Source organism: Ursus maritimus (assembly GCF_017311325.1).
Source record: "Ursus maritimus isolate PB19 chromosome X unlocalized genomic scaffold, ASM1731132v1 scaffold_X1, whole genome shotgun sequence".
In the NCBI taxonomy this organism is placed as follows: Eukaryota; Metazoa; Chordata; class Mammalia; order Carnivora; family Ursidae; genus Ursus; species Ursus maritimus.
Window position 1 is genome coordinate 72873708 of NW_024423319.1, and position 20755 is coordinate 72894462.

A 20755-nucleotide genomic window follows, 5' to 3' on the forward strand; every position below is an offset into this window, starting at 1 on the left:
CACTCTGGAAAACAGTGTGGAGGTCCCTTAAAAAGTTAAAAATTGAGCTACCCTATGATCCAGCCATTGCACTACTGGGTATTTACCCCAAAGATACAGACGTAGTGAAGAGAAGGGCCATATGCACCCCAATGTTCATAGCAGCAATGTCCACAATAGCTAAATCGTGGAAGGAGCCGAGATGCCCTTCAACAGATGACTGGATTAAGAAGTTGTGGTCCATATATACAATGGAATATTACTCAGCTATCAGAAAGAACGAGTTCTCAACATTTGCTACAACATGGACGGCACTGGAGGAGATAATGCTAAGTGAAATAAGTCAAGCAGAGAAAGACAACTATCATATGATTTCTCTCATCTATGGAACATAAGAACTAGGATGATCGGTAGGGGAAGAAAGGGATAAAGAAAGGGGGGGTAATCAGAAGGGGGAATGAAACATGAGAGACTATGGACTATGAGAAACAAACTGAGGACCTCAGAGGGGAGGGGGGTGGGGGAATGGGATAGGCTGGTGATGGGTAGTAAGGAGGGCACGTATTGCATGGTGCACTGGGTGTTATACACAACTAATGAATCATCAAGCCTTACATCGGAAACCGGGGATGTACTGTATGGTGACTAACATAATATAATAAAAAATCATTTAAAAAAAAAAAAAAGAGTTGCATGTTCCACCTACTGAGCCAGCCAGGCGTCCCTATTAACGCTTCTCTAAATGTTTGATAGAATTCACCTATGAAGGCATCTGGTCCTGGACTTTTTTTTTGGGGGGGGGAGTTTTTCAATCACTGATTCAATTTCTTTACTGGTTTATCAGTCTGTTAAATTTTTCTATTTCTTTCTGTTTCAGTTTTGGTAGTTTATATGCTTCTAGGAATTTATTCGTTTCTTCTAGGTTGTCCACTTTGTTGGCATAGAGTTTTTCATAATATTCTCTTACAATTATTTGTATTTCTGTGGTGTTGGTTATTTCTCCTGTTTCATTGTGATTTCATTTTTGGGGTCCTTTCTCTTTTCTTTTTGGTACATCTGGATAGAGGTTATCAATTTTATTAATCTTTTCAAAGAACCAGTTCCTGGCTTCATTATCGGTTGTATGGTTTTTTTTCGCTTCTCTATCATTTATTTCCTCTCTAATCTTTCTTACTTCCTTCTGCTGGCTTGACTGTGGTGAATGTTGCACAATTCTGTGAATATACTAAATCACTAAACTGTACATTTTACGTGTGAATTTTATAGTATATGAATTATATCTCAATAAAAATGTTAAAAATAAAAATAAGAGGATTATACTAGATGATTTTTGAAGTTTCTTTCATTTCTAGAGTTATGTAATTACAGAGAGCAAACTCATCAAGGCTTACATTTTGTCAACTAAAAATGAATACCTAACTGCATGGTGACAAAGGAGGAAACCCACAAGCCAAACAGAGGTAAAGTACAACTTTAAACACTGATAGCAGCAGACTTTTAGAAAACCTCAGTAAACAACACAGAACAACTTCAAAGGAGAAGACTCTTTTCAGGCAATTATTTTAGGCAGACTGTTAATGTAAGGGAGAGTCACAGAGAGGTGTTTCAAGTCGAGGCTATTGCCATAAAGAAATGACAGACATTATATGCAGTGATTGAAAATGATGTTTAGTTATATATTAGCTTTCTAACTTCATCGACCCCCACACAGATACCAATCACCATTAATAATGTTACCTTCAGATATAAAACAGAGATAAAAGGTCAAATATAATATCCTACATAAAAGGCCAATGACACCTGACTTTCTTCTCATAAGTTCTATCTCATCACTTTGCATTTACATATACAAAATGCCCCAGTGTAAGGCTGTGGTGACCATGATACTTACTGCCTCTGCTTGGTAGGAAAGCACTTTGAAAAGGTCCCTCTCCACAGCAATCTTCTGCAAAGTCATATGGACCTCATTGGAGCTTCTCTGCATTAATCTGACATATAACTGCTCCAGACCCTGGAAAATAAAATCACAATACAACATCATGATGAGAATAACCACAACTGTTACTAATAATTGCTACAGCTAAAAATCAATGGTAACTTACAGCCATGGCATCTTGAAAAAATTGATCAGCAATCACAGCATTTCCAACATCCACCCACCCTTTTCCTGTTTTCATATTCATCTGGAAGAGAGAAGTTAGAAAATAATTTTTAAAAATTCACAACTCCTCCAAACTGGCTGACGAGGGTATTAGATAAAATATTTAATCCTCTGTCCATATTCAGTAGTGTAATCCCCAGAAAAAAAAATAACAGCATTTATTATACTTCTATGTTCTGCTTTGAACTCCATAATTGAATAGAAATTGTCTCAAGGAAAGCAATAATAAAAAATGAATAGACTTGAAAACACATTTTCTAAGAATTATTAAAAGAAAATATTGGGATAATTTAGATATAAATAGAAAGTTCTGAAAAATTAATTCTTCACATACTTGAAGCAAGTTATATGATAAGCATTAGACTATAGCTCCATATACCTTGGTTCCAGTTTTTAATTACATCTCTAATAAAATTTTTTAGTCCGGGGCGCCTGGGTGGCACAGCGGTTAAGCGTCTGCCTTCGGCTCAGGGCGTGATCCCGGCGTTATGGGATCAAGCCCCACATCAGGCTCTTCCGCTATGAGCCTGCTTCTTCCTCTCCCACTCCCCCTGCTTGTGTTCCCTCTCTCGCTGGCTGTCTCTATCTCTGTTGAATAAATAAATAAAATCTTAAAAAAAAAATTTTTTTTAGTCCAACAAATGTTTGTTAAGTATCCTTTATAAGCCAGGCACACTAAAGAAGCTCACAGTATTATAACTGACAGACATCTAAATAAATAGTTGCTGTGTAATATGCACAAATGCTATGGAAGCAAACAAGAACTGACTCAAGATGGAGGACTGAGCACATACTACAGCTCTACCCCTTCTCCAAATCCCTAGACATGATGTGTGTGTGTGTGTGCAGGTATAAAATATATATCATAAATACACTGTACATTTTACTATAAATTTATATATAGGATATAAGTATACTACAAACTTTAGTATAAATTTTATATACTATAAATCCCTAGAAATTTTGTGTTATGTCATATATATATAATACATATACTCTCTAAGGATTTATATATACACACGTATATATATACACATTTCCTAGAAATAAGAGAAAATATATACATATTTTTCTTATTCAATAGGAGTCCTGGAAAATAAGGGGCATTTTCATTTGACTTGAAATTATGAGGAACCTCTGAAAAACAGACAACAAATGGGATGAAACAAAAACCCACACACCAAAATGCACAAAAATGCAAAATGTGGAAAACATCCTGGATGTGAACAGTAGTATCAGGCAGCTGGCTTCCCCACCAAGACATATCTTCCCTCCTCCCCAGGAAGGAACAGTGAATACAATCACTTAAGCTAGAGAAAAATAGAGTTCCAGGTGGCTGACAACACAGGCCAATGCAAAACATCCAGCCCTACCTCTTGATCAGTCACTCAGTTCGGGTTATGGTAAACAGAGTGACGCGGCATTCTCAGACTATCAAGGAACCTCAAATCAAATATGAGCAAGAATCACCAAACAATTGAGGGAAGCCAACCCCATGAAAAGACATCACACTCAACAAACAGAAGAATATCTAAGGAAATAGAATTAAGAGAACTAACAGATGGAAACAAAGAGAAATAGCATTATCCACAGAATTGTGTAGCAGTCACAATCAGTAAAATGCTCCTTTTAGTTTTCTATCTTGGAAATCAACAAAGCCAAAAATGCAAATATTAGAAGTTAACAGAAGTCGGAAGGCTAAAGGTGAGGGAAAGGTAGAGAGAACACAAATGTACAAATATCCTCACAGGGTGGAAAGTAAAAATATACTCTCCAAAATTGATGGAGAGAGAAAAAATTTTTTTGCATTTTTTTATTATACTCAGCCAACATATAGTACATCATTAGTTTTTGATGTAGAAAAATTTTAATATATTACATTTAAATTTTAAAAAGGTTGCCATCAGACAACTTAAAAATAGTATAATATAATTAACAAAAACTAAAAGAGGGAATAGGGGAGATAATAGATAACAGGAAGATAAATCTTCANNCTATCATAGCAGAAAAAAGAGATCATATATAAAACTAATAAATCAAGATATTATTATTATTATTATTATTATTATTGGCTGAACTACATCTCCCCAAAATTCATATGTTGAAGCCCTAACTCCCAGTACCTCATAATGGGACTGTATTTGGAGATAGGGCCTTTAACAAGGTGATGAAGTTAAAATAAGACTATTGTGGTGGGCCCTAATCTAATCTGACTAGTGTCCTAATAAAGAGAAATCTGGATACACAAAGGGACGCTACAGAAGCATGCATACAGAGAAAAGGCCATATAAAAACACAGCGAGAAGGCAGCCATCTGCAAGTCAAGGAGAGGGGCTTCAGAAGAAACCAAACTTGCAAACACCTTTATCTTGGACGTCCAGCCTCCATAATTTTGAGAAAATAAATTTCTATTGTTTAAGCCACCTAGTCTGTGTTATTTTGTTATGTCAGCACTAGCAAACTAATACAGTGATATGAATGCATGATTAAAATATATGGAGGTAGCCATGAGAAGTGAAAACAGAAATAATTACAAGTAATAGCTTTAAAATTAAAAAAAAAATACATACGAGGCAATTAACTGCATCACCCAAATATCCATGGAAGGAAGCTGGTTGAACATAAGGTACATGTACCAACTGAATACTGCGTAGATATAAAAAATGAGGAATATCTCTAAATACTGCTATGGAGTGCTCTCTAGGATGTAACATTAAATGAGATGGAAAAAAAGGTGGAAAAAAACTCTATACATGGAATACTACCATTTATCTAAGAACCTTTGGGGTGGGGAAAGACATTAATATATACCTGTTTGCTTTATTTAAAAAAAAAAAGGATAAACAAAATAGCTATCCACAGGGGAAGTGAGGGAACAGGGTGGAGAGGACACAGATAGAACGTAGACTTATCTGAATATACTTCCTTCAGTAGATTTAACTTTGGAACCATGTAAACATCTGATATAATTATAAAACAAAATTCAATCATAATAGCAGGAAAAAAGCAATTGCCAAAACTCAAAAGCCAAAAAAAAAAAAAAAGAATCTGGGGCACCTGGGTGACTCAGTCAGTTAGGCGTCTGCCTTTGGCTCAGGTCGTGATCTCAGGGTCCTGGGATCGAGCTCCGCGTTGGGATCCCTGCTCAGCGGGGAGTCTGCTTCTCCCTCTCCCTCTGCCCCTCCCCTCCACTCATGCTCTCTCTCACTCAAATAAATAAATAAAATCTTTAAAATCAATCAATCAATTAATCAAGTCAATAGCTTCATCACAGAAAAAGGAATTATTTCAAGTACTTCTAAAACAATATCTTAAGGGGCGCCTGGATGGCTCAGTAGGTTAAGAGCCTGCCTTTGGCTCAGGTCATGAACTCAGGGTCCTTGGATTGAGTCCCGAGTCTGCTTCTTCCTCTCCACTTCCTGCTCATCCTTTCTCTCTCTCTCTCTCTGTCTCATGCTCTTTCTCAAATAAAATCTTTAAAAATATATTTTAATAATATTAAAAGAATACTTTGACTATACATTCCTAGTGAGATATATGCTACGAATAAAAAAGGGCAAAAAATTTATTGAACTGTTTTTAGAAATCATTCTTAATAACAACACTGATATTGATGTATTATGAAACAATTATACACTTTTTGGATAAAACAAGTTATTCATTATATTAATGTCATTAGGCACCAAGATTGTCAGGGCAGGAAAAGAGACACAAATATAAAATCAAGAAGCTAAGTAAAATCTTATAATCCTAAATATCAGTTAGAAATATCACTATGAGGGGCATCTTCGTGGCTCAGTCAATTGAGCATCTGACTCATCTGAGCATTTGGCTCAGGTCATGATCTCAGGGTCATGGAATCCAGCCCCATGTTGGGCTCCACACTCAGCATGGTATCTGCTTGTCCCTCTACCTCCCCTTCTGCCCTGCCCCCAGTCCACATAGGCACTCTCTCATTCTCTCAAATAAATAAATACAATTTTAAAACAATATATCACTATGAACTCATTATATATTTTCTCTTTCACAAACATGTATTTCATAGCTCTGTCTAGTAAAAAGGTCTAGAAACAAAGACCAATGCAGTAGCAATGAGCACTTGTAATTTCCAGATTGTGGTTTCTAAATAACATTCTCCACTAAATGGAAACAGCACTCTTTCGAGGAATGACTAGGGCAGGAACTATACAAAATGAGACTGGATATCCTGTCATACCAGGAATCAAATTTTGATGATTACTTCAGTTTTACTATTAAAGATTACTGGAGTAGTGTCAAAAGGCTTCAGAATCACTTTAAGAGGCTCCTTCTGGCCAAAGATAGGTGCTTCAATAAGAATAATAACTAAAATGGATTGAAATGCATTACAAATGTTAAAATCCATGAGTTCACAATGATACCTTTTAAAAAAAAAAAAAACCTACCTGATCATTTAAGGATGTTAGAGAACCAACTCATTCTGAAAACTGCTTTAAAAAAAGGAGGGGGGGATCAGGACTGTCTTTTCTTATAAAGGTATACTTCAAGGTAACCAGATAGTTGATGAGGGAATGTTTCTCTCTATCCCAGTTCATAAACAAAGGAATATAGAAGTAGAATGTGCAAACCCCTACAGAAATAATGGACCCAGGGACAATAATCATCAAAGGGTACTTATACAACAGAAGAGACAAATGGAGGGGCGCCTGGGTGGCTTAGTCATTAAGTGTCTGCCTTCGGCTCAGGTCATGATCCCAGGGTCCTGGGATCGAGCCCCACATCAGTCTCTGCTCAGGGGGAAGCCTCCTTCTCCCTCTCTCACTCCCCCTGCTTATGTTCCCTCTCTCTCTCTGTCAAATAAATAAATAAAATCTTTTTAAAAAAGAGATAAATAGATATTGGTACCTCCTGACGGAAGTATACCACACAGCCTATGAATTATTCTTGACAAAACTGAACCTGAATCAGATCATGTTTCTAAATCTACCTACCAGTTTACAGGAAAAACAGGGGACAGAAGACTATATTAAATGATACCATACAGATGCAGTCATCAGAATCCAGAATTCAGGAAACTTTATAGGACAAACAACCTTGTTTCTTCAACAAATACATTTGTTCAACAGATTTTAAAAAGGATGGGGGAAACATGTAGATTAAAAGAGACATATTAACAAAATAGAAGGTGTGGAATTTCTTTAATCCTGGTTCTAAGAAACCAAATGGAGGGAGGGGCAAAGAGAGAGCATACTAGTGAGCAAGAGCAAGTGAAAGAATGAGAGTGTGAGAGTCTGAGAGTGTAGGAACAAGCAGGCAGGAGGGAAGACTGGATATTTGACGATTTTAGGAAATCTTTGTTAAATTTTATCAGGTGTGATCATGGACACTGGGTTTGTTTGAATTAAAAAAACACCTTGTCAGGGCACCTGGATGGCTCAGTAGGTTAAGCATCTGGTTAAGCATCTACCTTTGGCTCAGATCATGATCTTGGGGTCCTGGGATGGAGCCCGGAATCAGGCTCCCTGCTCAGTGAGAAGTCTGCTTCTCCCTCTCCCTCTGCCCTCTACCCCACTCATGTTCTCTCTCTCAAATAAATAAACAAAATCTTTAAAAAAAAAAAAAAAAGACACCTTGTCTTTTAGAGACACATATTGAAATATTCATGAACAAAATGATGTGTTTTGTATTTTTCAAAATCATCCATGGGGTCAGGGGTTTGCTGTTGGAGGAGATACAGAGAAAATGAGTGGAAAGGAATTGGTGATTACTTCAGCTGAGTGATGGGTAAATGGGGAAATCATCGTACTATCTTACCTATTTTGTATGCACATTTAAGCTTTTCAATAAAATACTATTTTAGAACACTGGGAAAAATATTTTCCACTAAAAAATAACACTTACTTCTAGGGAACAAGACAGGGATAGGGAATGATGAAGCAGAGAACTGTCACTTTTTATTACTTATCATAAATCCTGAATTTAAGTTCAATACTTAGTCCACTGAACCACTGTAATAATGATAGTACTGCCCCGACCTTTAATTGTCATAGGTACAATTATCATAAAAGAAACATGGATAGCACCTAAAGGATATAAGCCCCGTCCCGTTTCACACTGACTTCAACCATCTTCACAGAAGTAACGGCTATTTCATGGCACATGCACTTTCTCCTCATTTAGTTAGGACTTACCAAAATCTGTCTTTGAATAGATTCTTCTGAAGCAGCTGAGCCTCCACACATGCACACCAACTTGCAAGCAACATGCCGTACTGCAAAACAGTAATTAGACACCCCTAAACATGACACATTCATTCTCCTTTTATATACACTTAGAAAAAGAAAAGAGGAGCAAAGTGAAACCAGTCTTATTAAAATAACAGTAAAGTCCTTTTAAAAAAATCAATGATCAAAAGTACATGAGCTGAAAATTATCAAATGAATTATTTGCTTAATGCTCCAATCAGACAGATATTTAATTTTCAAACGTTAAGTTCTGCAGGCCTTAAATTCTGAAGACTCACTGAAGATACCCAGTTCCATGTGATGCTTTTGTATGTATTATGCTGACAGCAAAATAATTCTAAGTAAAACTAGAATCAAAAGCTATTTATATTTAACAGGGATGCCTGGGTAGCTCAGTCAGTTAAGCATCTGCCTTCGGTTCAGGTCGTGATCCCAGGGTCCTGGGATCGAGTCCCGCATCAGACTCCTTGCTCAGCGGGGAGCCTGCTTCACCCTCTGCCTGACACTCCCCCTGCTTGTGCTCTCTCTCTCTCCCTCTCTGGCAAATAAATAAATAAAATATTTTTAAAAAGAAAGCTATTCAACATCTGACAAAATTTCTGAACATCAGAATAGTTTTAGATTATTCCCCTAGATGTGAATCTTTCTAAATATATTCTTTTCTGTTGTTGATGTAAAAGTTCTCGAAGTATAACTTAGAAAATAAAGATTGTCTTCATTGGGGCGCCTGGGTGGCTCAGTCGTTAAGCGTCTGCCTTCAGTTCAGGGCATGATCCCGACGTTATGGGATCGAGCCCCACATCAGGCTCCTCCGCTATGAGCCTGCTTCTTCCTCTCCCACTCCCCCTGCTTGTGTTCCCTCTCTCGCTGGCTGTCTCTCTCTGTCAAATAAATAAATAAAATCTTAAAAAAAAAAGATTGTCTTCTTTATACAGTTCATTTTCCCTGAAAATAGGAAAGTTTGAGTAATTGTAACCTCTTTATTTACATAGTTTCTCTCATCATAAAATGTGTCCAATTTTTAAAGATGACTACACAAATAACTGAACTAGTTGTTTTGATGTTCGATCTCAGCAGCCATTCAACCTATACTAGTGCCATTTTCAATTAATATTCCATTGAAAAAGAGATTTGCCCAGATGAAATTATGAGGTGTTTGAAGTCAGATTCTCATTACCCATCATGAAATATAAATTCTATTCATCCTTTAATAAAGTTGTTTCTGAAAAAAACTCCCAATAAAATAACTCCTAATCCTATATTTACATTGTCTTGCTTTTCCAGTTTTGAAAATGTATCCTTTATTTTTTTCAAAGTTTACAAATTCTTTGGTACTCTCAAGGAACCTGATCTCTCGATCATTTTCCCTCTCCAATGATACCTTCAGTACATCCCTCTCAACTTACACCTTCCCTTCTACCTTTACACCTCTCCTCCTTGAAAAACATCAACTAACCCCACTGTGCTTCAAGCTTCTATCCCACTTCTCCTTCGTTCAAAGAAAAACTTCTTAAATTGAATGGTCTACAACCTCTGCTTTCTTGCTACTCACTCATCTCCTCAAGACCCTGCAATCTGTTTTGCATCCTTATCACTTTACTAAAAGTGCACTACCAAAGATCACCTTCCCTGACTTCACAGCAACATTTCACGAGGACCACAACCTTTTTTAAAAAAAATACTACTTCCAGGGCGCCTGGGTGGCTCAGCTCATTAAGCTTCCGACTCTTGGTTTCAGCTCAGGTCCTGATCTCAGGGTCGTGGGATTAAGCCCCGCCTCAGGCTGTGCACTAAGCATAGAGTCTACTTGGGATTCTCTCTCTCCTCTCCCTCTGCCCCTCCCCCTGCTTGCACTTGTGCACACTCTCTCTTGCTCTCGCTCTCTTGAATAAATAAATTTTTTTTTTAAATGCTACTTCCTTCGCTTCACACTATCTTGGTTCAGCACTGTGCAGTGTCCCTCTATGGCAAATGCATTAGCCTAAGAACTTTGCTCCCATCACCACATTCTTGATCTGGCTGTTTATAGTTACCACCAATAAGCCTTCGGGCCAAAGGCAGCTGAGGCCAAGACAGAATGCTACTTCAGTATAAAGATGTTTTCTTTGCTGCTGTTGCTTTCTCTTTGTCTTACCAGCCTGTTCTTGGCCCCTCTATATTATAAACATATTGGTTAGGTGCTTGCTGACTCCTTACGTCTGCCTTACTCTGCTCCATCAGTGCCCAAGGCTTGATATTTCAGCTGACTTCAGACAACACAGTGTTGTATCCTCTGGCATCTGTGAATTCTTTATTTTTATTGCTAATCCACTCCTTCCCAGATCCTCAAGCACAATGTACGCCTGGCATTTTTCTTCTGGAGTCTTACCTTGTCCCTTTCACTTACTACCTGCCATAATATGGTATGACGATCCTATAAGGAGTAAGTATTCAATAAATGGATAGTGCGTCTCCTCTAGAATAATTTGACTGTTACTTTTGGTCTCCTATCCTGGTTATTTTTCTTCCCAGTCCTTAACTGCTAGACTCAAGGTAAAAATCTCACTACCCTGTTCTCTCAACACCATGTGTTCTTAAAATGTGGTGCATGAAAACAGTTTTCAAATTATATACGTGCCCAGGTTTTATCCCCTAAATCTAATAAATCAAAGCCTCCGATGGTGGGGCCTGAGCATCTGCATTTTAACAGACCCCACAGGTGATTCTTATTTATACCAATATTTAAGAATAGCTGCTCTTTATTTTCTCCCTCAGAGAACTCGACTACTCGCGTGGCCTCAACAATCACCTCCACGTGAATAATTACCAAATCTCTAGGCAACCTGACCTTTCTCATAAGCTCTAGTCTCATATCTCCAAACTTACTGTCATCTCAAATGCAACAGGTCTAAAACTAAAATTTACAAGTCATTCCTCTACTTCTGGCTTTCCTGTTTCTGTTCAGTGCTCCATAATTCTTCCCAATAACAAAAAATTGTAGGTTATAAATCCTGATAACTTTTTCATCACATGCCATAATCCAGGCACACTGAATTTGTTTCTAAGGAGACAAAATATCTTCCAATCAACATATTTTTGGAACAAAACTCTTAAATCAGAGGCTTCCTACACTACATCCTGTTTTCCACTGTTTCTTAAAATTACTAGACACAGAATAAGCACCCAAATGTCTAATTAAGAACTGCTACATACACAGAGTCAGTACATTGGGAGAGGTCCATCTACCGGATCTTTACTATTTGACAAATAGTGAAAAACAGCTATAACGATATTTCTTGATATACAGAACAGTAGGAGTTTAGATTTTAAAATCACACAGTTCGAATGTATACTAAGTATCTCCAACAGATAAATTTCTAACTCTTCCCTCCCTATAACCACAGGATCAAAGGCTCCGAGGAGCAATATCAACATTTACCTGAGAGTTAAAGAGGTAGAACTATTCTCTAAACATCCTAATAGAGGAATGGACTAATAAATAAGTATATTATTGACTATATTAACCACTGATCACCCTAGACCTACACTGCAATTGTACACAGTTTGGTTTATATTCATAAAGATAAACACTTAGCAATGAATTCTACTTGTTGCATACAGACAAAATTCATTTGTCCTTACAAAGTCAAGCAGTCCAGAGATTCACGTTTTGGCTTGCTCTAGCCTTTATAAAGGGGCAATATACTTTCCATAAATGCATTAACTGTCACCATCTTTGTTGGAAATTGGTAACTGTCAGCACACTAGACCCAGAAATTTAGCTAAAGCACTAGAACTCTGCCAGACCGTGGACCACATATAATGCCTCCAAGCAGATGAGTTTGGTTTGGGGGTTTTGTTTTATTGTTATTCTTTTTGTTTGCTCCCACAGGTAGAAAAAACTTCTATAATTTTTCTTAGTAACTCAGTCCAAAGTTCATCAACCCACCTCATGAGGAAATTATTTACCAATTTTTAAATCTAAATCCCACACATGGCAACATCTCTTATTCTGTTATTAATGGAGAAAGGAAACTACTATTTGATAGTCCTTCAGAACCCTGAGGATTCTGATGATCTCTTCTCCAGGGCAAATAATCCATGTCCTTTAACATTTCCTCAAGTTCTCATTTTCCCACCCTTTCATCATCTTTGTTGTTCACCACCAGACTATTTCTTGCAGTGATGCTTTTATTAATCAGGAGCTAACCTCTGAAAAAAATCATAAAATTCAGGATGTTTGCCCGAGAAACTTCTATGTACGGGTCATTTTATTTAGTTTTAACAAATACCCATCTATAAACTAGTCAAAATATTATTTAAACTGCAGGAACACACCCTAATGTATAATAAAAATACTACTCATGGGGCGCTTGGGTGGCGCAGTCGTTAAGCGTCTGCCTTCGGCTCAGGGCGTGATCCTGGCATTATGGGATCGAGCCCCACGTCAGGCTCCTCTGCTAGGAGCCTGCTTCTTCCTCTCCCACTCTGTCTGCTTGTGCTCCCTCTCTCGCTGGCTGTCTCTGTCAAATAAATAAATAAAATCTTAAAAAAAAAATACTACTCATACCATGAGTCACAAAATGGATACGTACGTTTAGCTTTCTGCTCTTCACTTATAACCAAACCTACTCTCTTGGTAACTGCCCAGTTCCACAGGTTTACTGCCATTTCTTCAACCTGGGCAAGAGAAACATTTTCTTAGCCAGTTAAAATACCATCTACCTCCAGTATTGTTTTTCTTGCATGTTTTATGCTTACGTGACTATTGTGGGTCATTTACAGGCCCTCCGTAATCTAGTCCCATTCTACCTCGCCTCCCCCAGCACGTACCCACTGTTAGAGTAATTATTTGGCTGTCCCATGAACACAACTTGTTCATTTCTCTCTACGTACTTGTATTCATACTATTGGCTTTACCTAATATACCTCCTCCCATTGTCTTTATGTAACTCAAATCCAGGTCAGTCTCACCAGAAACAAGCACAAAGCTTTCAGCAACTATACAGTCTATGTTGATCTCTCTCCTCTTTGAATTTCTATATTCAGTAAGTTTCACATAATTGAGCAATTAATCATGCTGCTTTGTATCATTTATTCTTTGTTTTAGCTGTTATTAAGCCATTAGGCTTGAAAATCCAAAAATAGATTTCTACGTATTTATAATGGTTAATCATGAAGACTATTTTTTACTCATACAGGACATTAATTAAAATGGTGAATCATCCAAACTTATCAGGAACACCTGGCTGGCTCAGTCAGTGGAGCTTGCAACTCTTAGTCTTCGGGTTGTGAGTTTGAGCCCCACATTGGGTGTAGGGATTCTTTAATATTAAAATCTTTTGGGGGCACCTAGGTGGCTCAGTCACTCAAGCTTCCGCCTTAGGCTCAGGTCATGATCCTGGAGTCCCAGGATTAAGCCCCACATCGGGCTCCCTGCACAGTGGGTCAGTGGGGAGTGTGCTTCTCCCTCTCCCTCTGCCCCTCCCACTGCTCCTTCTCTCTCTTGCTCTCTCTCTCAAATAAACAGAATCTTCACAAATAAAATAAAATCTTTCCCAAAAATTTATCATAAACAAAATTATTTTTATACCAACCTGAGCATCCTGTATTTCCGCCATAGACTCCCTGTTGATATTTGCTATGTCGGCGAAGAGTCTGTCAATTGCCTCAGGTATGTTGGGTGCATTATCTCTTAAAATCAGGTTTTCAACAATTTCTAAAATAACAATGGATGATAAAACTGCTGTGAACCATATCACCACTGGCTGAAAGTAGCAAATCATTTTGAAATCTGTTCCTAGATCTTTGGTAAAATGAATATAGCATGAAGAAACTTGAATTATCCTTAGAGTAAAACCAAATGGGAGATAAAGTTTCATGTAGCTAAGGGAAGAGTACAATTTTCAAATAAAATTTGTATTCCCTGAGAGTCACTTGTTTATAACTTAATCATCACTCTTTCTCAGGAAATAAAATGCACTGACTGCACAGTTAGGTCATCTTAAAACTACAAAATAGAAATTAACGATGTCTTCAAAACTAGAAAATGTAGAAATTCTGAAAGGAGACTTACATATGTGCCCTGTAAAACTGAAATACTTATTAATACTTTTAAGCATTAGATAGACATAACTAACAATGCTGGCTCTGAAGTCTTGACCTTACTTTGTGAGAAAAAAATGACATGCCCAATTAGCAACAACATTAACCAGTTATTGAATCTGTACAAATGATGTCACCATTTTCTAAACAATCTGAGCTCCAGACTCCATATAACTGAATCTTACTAGGCCACAGAATTCCTTAAAACCGAAGTATGATGTAAAATTGATGCCTTTCATATTATCAAATTGAGATTTTTCCCAACTCATATAACAGAGGTCTCCATAACCTCTACATATCTCTAATTCTTACAACATTTCTGAGTATCAACTAGCAAGAATGTTAATATTCATAACAATACTATGCACTACAGAGCACCTTCTGAAAGAATTTTTAACATGCTACAATAATCCACTAAATGAAAACCTGTCCGTTAAGCATCAGAAAATAGATTCACATTAAGACTTCATAAAGCAAGGGGCACCCAGCTGGTTCAGCTGGAGCATGCAACTCTTGATCTCAGGGTTGTGAGTTCAAACCCCATGTGGGGCATAGAGATTACTTAATCAAAAAATAATAAAGACTTCACAAAGCAAATTATGCTCAAATATACTCAAACAATTTTTTACAGCTCATGGAATCTTTAGTACTCACTGCATGAGCAGAGGTATTAGGGAAAATATACCATATATATTTTGTACATCTCAGGTGATGAAATATATACAAAAAGAAAACCCTCTAGCTTCCCTACTCCCATAAAATAGATCGTGGAAAGACTAATATTAAATATCTTGATTCTTGTAAGATTAGGCAAGTATTAGGTTGAGAAGCATATATATTACAGCCCTTCCTTGAAATACTGATAACAGAATTAGGAAAGTTTAGAATGGGAGAAAATACCTGCAAATCATGTATCTGATAAGGGATTAATATCGAAAATATATAAAGAACTTCTACAATTCAAAAGCAAAAAACCAAACAATCCAATTTAAAAATGGGCAGAGGATCTGAATAGACATTTTTCCAAAGAAGACATACAGAAAGCCAACAAGTGCCTGAAAAGATGCTCAACATCACTCATCATCAGAGAAATGAAAAATCAAAATCACAATGAATTAGCGCCTCACACCTGTTAGAATGGCTAATATCAAAAAGAAACAGGGGCACCTAACTGGCTGGCTTAGTCAGTAGAGCAGGAGACTCTTGATCTCAGGGTCTTGAGTTCAAGCCCCACATGGGGCATGGAGCCTACTTAAAAAAAAAAAAAGACAAGAAATAACGAGTGTTGGTGAGGATGTGAAGAAAAAGGAACCCCTGTGCACTGTTGGTGGGAACATGAACTGGTGTAGCCACTATGGAAAACAGTATGGAATTTCCTCAAAAAATTAAAAATAGACCTACCATATAATCCAGCAATTCCACTTCTGGGTATTTATTTGAAGAAAATGAAAGCACTAACTTGAAAAAATATATGCTCACCCACATTCATCAAAGCATTATTTACAATAGCCAAAATATGGCAACCACCTAAGTGTACATCAACAGATGAATGAATAAAGAAATTATAGTGTGTGTATATATATATATATATATACATACACATACAATGGAATAATATTCAACCATAAAGGTGAAGGAAATCTTGCCATTTGTAACAACATAGATGGACCTTAAGGACATTCTGCTAAGTGAAATAAGTCAGACAGAGAAAGACAAATATTATATAATCTCTCTTATATGTGGAATCTTAAAAAAAAAAAAAAAAAACAAGCTCATGGGTGCCTGGGTGGCTCAGCTGGTTAAGCCTCTGCCTTCAGCTCAGGTCGTGATCCCAAGGTCCTGGGATCAAGTCCCGAATCGGGCTCCCTGCAGGGAGCCTGCTTCTCCCTCTGTCTCTTCCCTCTGTTCGTGCTCTCTCTTAAATAAATAAAATCTTTAAAAAAAAAAAAAAACAAGCTCATAGATACAGAGAACAAACTGGTGGTTGCTCGTGGGAGCAGGGTGGGGGTCCAAAATGGGTGACCAGAGTCAAAAGTACAAAATTCTAATTATAAAGTAAATTAAGTCATAGGGATGTAATGTACAGCATCGTAACAATAGTTAATAATATTGTATTGCGTACTTGAAAGTTGCTAAAAGAGTAAATCTTAACAGTTCTCATCACAAGAAAAAACATTTATAACTGCAATGGTGACAGATATTAACTAGACTTGTTGTGGTGATCATTTCATAATATGTACAATGACCAAATCATTATGATATACACCTGAAACTAATATAATGGTGTATGTCAATTACACCTCAATAAAAAAAGAATTAGGAAAGTTTAAAAATTGTTTTTAAGAATCCAAATATTATTTGAAAACAGATTCCTTTTTTAAAGATTTTCTTAATTTATTTGACAGAGAGAGCACAAGCAGCAGGAGCAGCAGACAGAGGGAGAAGCAAGTTCCTGACATGGGACTTGATCCCAGAACCCTGGGATCATGACCCAAGCCAAAGGCAGAGACACCCAACAGAATGAGCCACCCAGGCATCCCTAAAAACAGATTCTTGAAAAGTTTTTGAAAAGAAAACAAAAACCCAATATAAATTTTTAATCTGAGTTTCTTTTTTAAAAAATTCAAAAATACTTTAGTAGAATACTAATCATAACTTGTGGTTACATAATACAGGAGACTGTGAAGACATTAATTTTGATTTGCGAATGTTTTCTTAATGTTTTATATAATTCATTCTCTGTCAATATAATCCTGGTCCTTTCAAAACATGCTTTCAAAGTCATTCAGTTGAGCAACTTGATTGACACCAGCTGAGGCAACGACAGCACTGCAGTGCTTTAGGATAAAATGCAGTCAGCAAAGCTGAGTAAGTAGTAGACATCACATAGCTAAATGGTTGACTTACACTATGAACGAGAGACTTGCTTCTGGGAGAAGCTCAGAAAAGAGCTTCTATAAATACAGACTATTCCTAAGATCTGAAGACGACACGCTGTATTAAGGTTATATCCAGCAAGATTGCACATTTTGAAAGAACGTGATTAAATTATCTTCCTAACTACTGAAATAAACTATGATATACTGCAGGATTTCAGTCGATTTAATTTAAATGAGATTCATCCTGAAGGGGTCACTCTATTGAGATAGCCATGTTAATCAGTACCAATTAATTCTGATTTGGTAGACAGCATTCTAGGTACAGAATAATAGAAAATAAGCATTTTCCTTATCCTTGAGAAAGGGAGCTTCCATTACGACATGGAAAAAAATCTATCAAAAGTCCTGCCAAGTCTCTCCCTGTGGCCTCCATCAACTCAACCAGTCATTTGAAAGCCAAAGCAGCTCAAAGACCTGTCAGGATCAATTCAAGATTTTACTCCAAGTCACAATGATTATCTGCAACTTCTTTAGTGAGAAAAAAACAAAAATGACAATGAAATTAACATTTGCATAGTGCTTTATGGCCTCAAAGCTTTTTCACATGCATTCTCATTTAATCATCAAGCTACTCTGTAAGGGAGGTATTTTTATAAGATGCAGAAACTGAGATTTAACAAAGTGTAATGACTTCTCAAAGGTCATACAAAGAGAAAAATAGCAAACTAGGATTTGAACTCAGGCTTTTTAATTTGAAATCCTGTACTTTCCACTATTCTGTTCTATCAGGAAGGGCCTGAAGCAAGTGATATGCCAAGACTGACACAACTAAAAAACAGCAGGGAGAGAAAAAAATGAGCCAACACTGTTTAGAGTACCACACTACAATTCTGATTGCGGGCTAAGAAAAGGTGTTCCAGCTGAGGCTAGTCTGAATGAGCATAGCCAAATATCCAGTGTCAAAAGGGCATGGCAAACTCAGGCAAACAGATTTAGTCATGGTTTAAAATCACACTGTAGGGGCACCTGGGTGGCACAGCGGTTAAGCGCCTGCCTTCAGCTCAGGGCGTGATCCCGGCGTTCCGGAATCGAGTCCCACATCAGGCTCCTCCGCTATGAGCCTGCTTCTTCCTCTCCCACTCCCCCTGCTTGTGTTCCCTCTCTCGCTGGCTGTCTCTCTCTCTGTCAAATAAATAAATAAAATCTTTAAAAAAAAAAAATCACACTGTAAATAATACTTTCTATGGTCAGAGAGATCATCATTTTTATACAATATTCCAGGAGGTCCCAACTGGTACAAGAGAATCCAAGCAGCAAGTCATAATGCAGAAGTCAGAGGGAACTGCCATAGTTCAAAGAGAACTATTCACAGCGGTGCATTGTACTTCTGAGCAGCAGCTTGGTCCTGGAGGGCAGCTAGAAAAGGATGCAGGACAGGCTGTCTGTGAAAATCCCAACAAACAGAAATGATACAGCTAGCTCCAAAGCTCAACAGGTACCTAGAGTTTGCCCCAGCATGTTAAATCTCAAATCTGACAGCCAGGAGGACTTTCACTTCAAACCAACTTCTTCCCTACTCCACAGTACTGCTATTCTTTTTGGCCCTGGACAGAACTAGCTCAGAACTAGCTCCTAGAAGCCTGGGCTCAACAGGAGATAAAGTTATATAAAGTTTTGGAGGGCAATTGGCTGGGTGTGGGGGGGAAGCAAGAGCTGACAATATCATGCTAACCAAAAAGGAATTTCCAGCTTGATTCTGGTCAAACTGTATCAGTACGAAGAACGTCTCAAGCGCCACAACTCGGTCCTCTCAACCAAATGCACACTGTGTAAATGATGCAATTCATCTAGGTATTTTATATCTTTCACACTCTTCTAAATACAAGGCCCATAACCAGACTCAACTTGCCAACTCATCCAATCCTACCCCTAATCATCTTCTTTACCACGTATCTGTATATATGACTCTTTTACTCTCATTACATCCTGTTACTCTTTGTAGCTGAGCCCTACTGTTTTTTTTTTCAGTGAAAGACTTTTTTTTAAGTTTTTTTTTTATTTCAGTGTGGTTAACACACAATGTTACATTAGTTTCAGGTGTACAACACAGTGATTCAACAAGTTTAAACATTATTCTACCACCTCTCATCATACAGTGCTATTACAACATCATTGACTATATTCCTTATGCTGTGCCTTTTACTCCCATGACTTATTAATGCTATAACTGGAAGCCAGTATCTCCCACTCCCCTTCACCCATTTTGCCCTTCCTCCCCACCATCTACCCCTCCCCTCTGGCAACCATCAGATTGTCCTCTGTGTTTACAGATTCTGACTCTGCTTTTCGTTTGTTGATTCATTTGTGATTTTTTTTTTTTAGATTCCACATATGAGTGAAACCATACAGTATTTGTCTTTCTCAGTCTGACTTATTTCACTTAGCATAATACCCTCTAGGTCCACCAATGTTGTCACAAATGGCACAATCTCATCCTTTTTATGGCCGTGTTATTCCACTCTACGTGTGTGTGTGTGTGTGTGTGTGTGTATACATCTTATCTATTCATCTGTCAGTGGCCTCCTTACACCTTTCAAAATGGCTAAAATCAAAAACACAAGAAATAACAAGTGCTGGTGATGATCTGGAGAAAAAGGAACCCTCGGGGTGCCTGCGTGGCTCAGTCTGTTAAGCATCTGCCTTCAGCTAGGGTCATGATCTCAGGGTTCTGGAATGGAGTCCCATATCATCGGGTTCCCAGCCCAGAGTGGAGTCTGCTTATGCTTCTCCCTTTCCCTCTGCCCCTCTCCCTTGCTCGTGCTCACTCTCTCTCAAATAAATAAATAAAATATTTTTTAAAAAAAGAAAAGAGGGACAGCTGGGTGGCTCAGTCAGTTCAGCGTCTGCCTTCGGCTCCGGTCATGATTCCAGGGTCCTGAGATTGAGCCCCGCGTCAGGCTCCCTGCTCAGTGGGGTGCCAGCTTCTCCCTCTGCCTGCCATTCCCCCTGCCTGTGTGCGTGCTCCCTCTCCCTCCCTTTCTCTGACAAATAAACAAATAAATAAAAATTTAAAAAGTGAGTGCTCTACCCAGAGGCACATGCATTTAAAAATATAAATTAATTTAAAAAAATAAAAATAAAATAAATTCTAAAATTTTTTAAGAGAAAAGAAAAAGGAACCCTCATACACTATTGGTGGGAATGCAAATTGGCAAAAACAGCATGCAAGTTCCTCAAAAAATTAAAAATATGATCTAATAATTCCACTACTGAGTGTCTACCCAAAGAAAATGAAAACACTAATTCAAAAGGATATATGTACCCTCATGTTTACTGTAGCATTATTTACAATGGCCAAGACATGAGCCCCACTGTTTTTGACTGAGAATCTTCTACTCATCTAGGATCTGGTTTGTTTTAATTACCAT

At 37.7% G+C, this 20755-nt stretch overlaps 1 protein-coding gene across 1 annotated transcript in view; it reads right to left on the bottom strand.

The window, feature by feature from the left end:
* TEX11 (testis expressed 11) overlaps nucleotides 1–14129 on the bottom strand; it is a 265144-nt gene extending 251015 nt beyond the window's left edge. The window contains exons 1-5 of the mRNA XM_008712288.2: nucleotides 13941–14129; nucleotides 12939–13023; nucleotides 8311–8390; nucleotides 2082–2162; nucleotides 1871–1990 (exon numbers count right to left, since the gene is read on the bottom strand). Coding sequence (XP_008710510.2) covers nucleotides 1871–1990; nucleotides 2082–2162; nucleotides 8311–8390; nucleotides 12939–13023; nucleotides 13941–14129 — 555 coding nt within the window. The remainder of the gene's footprint in view (nucleotides 1–1870; nucleotides 1991–2081; nucleotides 2163–8310; nucleotides 8391–12938; nucleotides 13024–13940) is intronic.
* Nucleotides 14130–20755: the final 6626 nt, after the last annotated feature.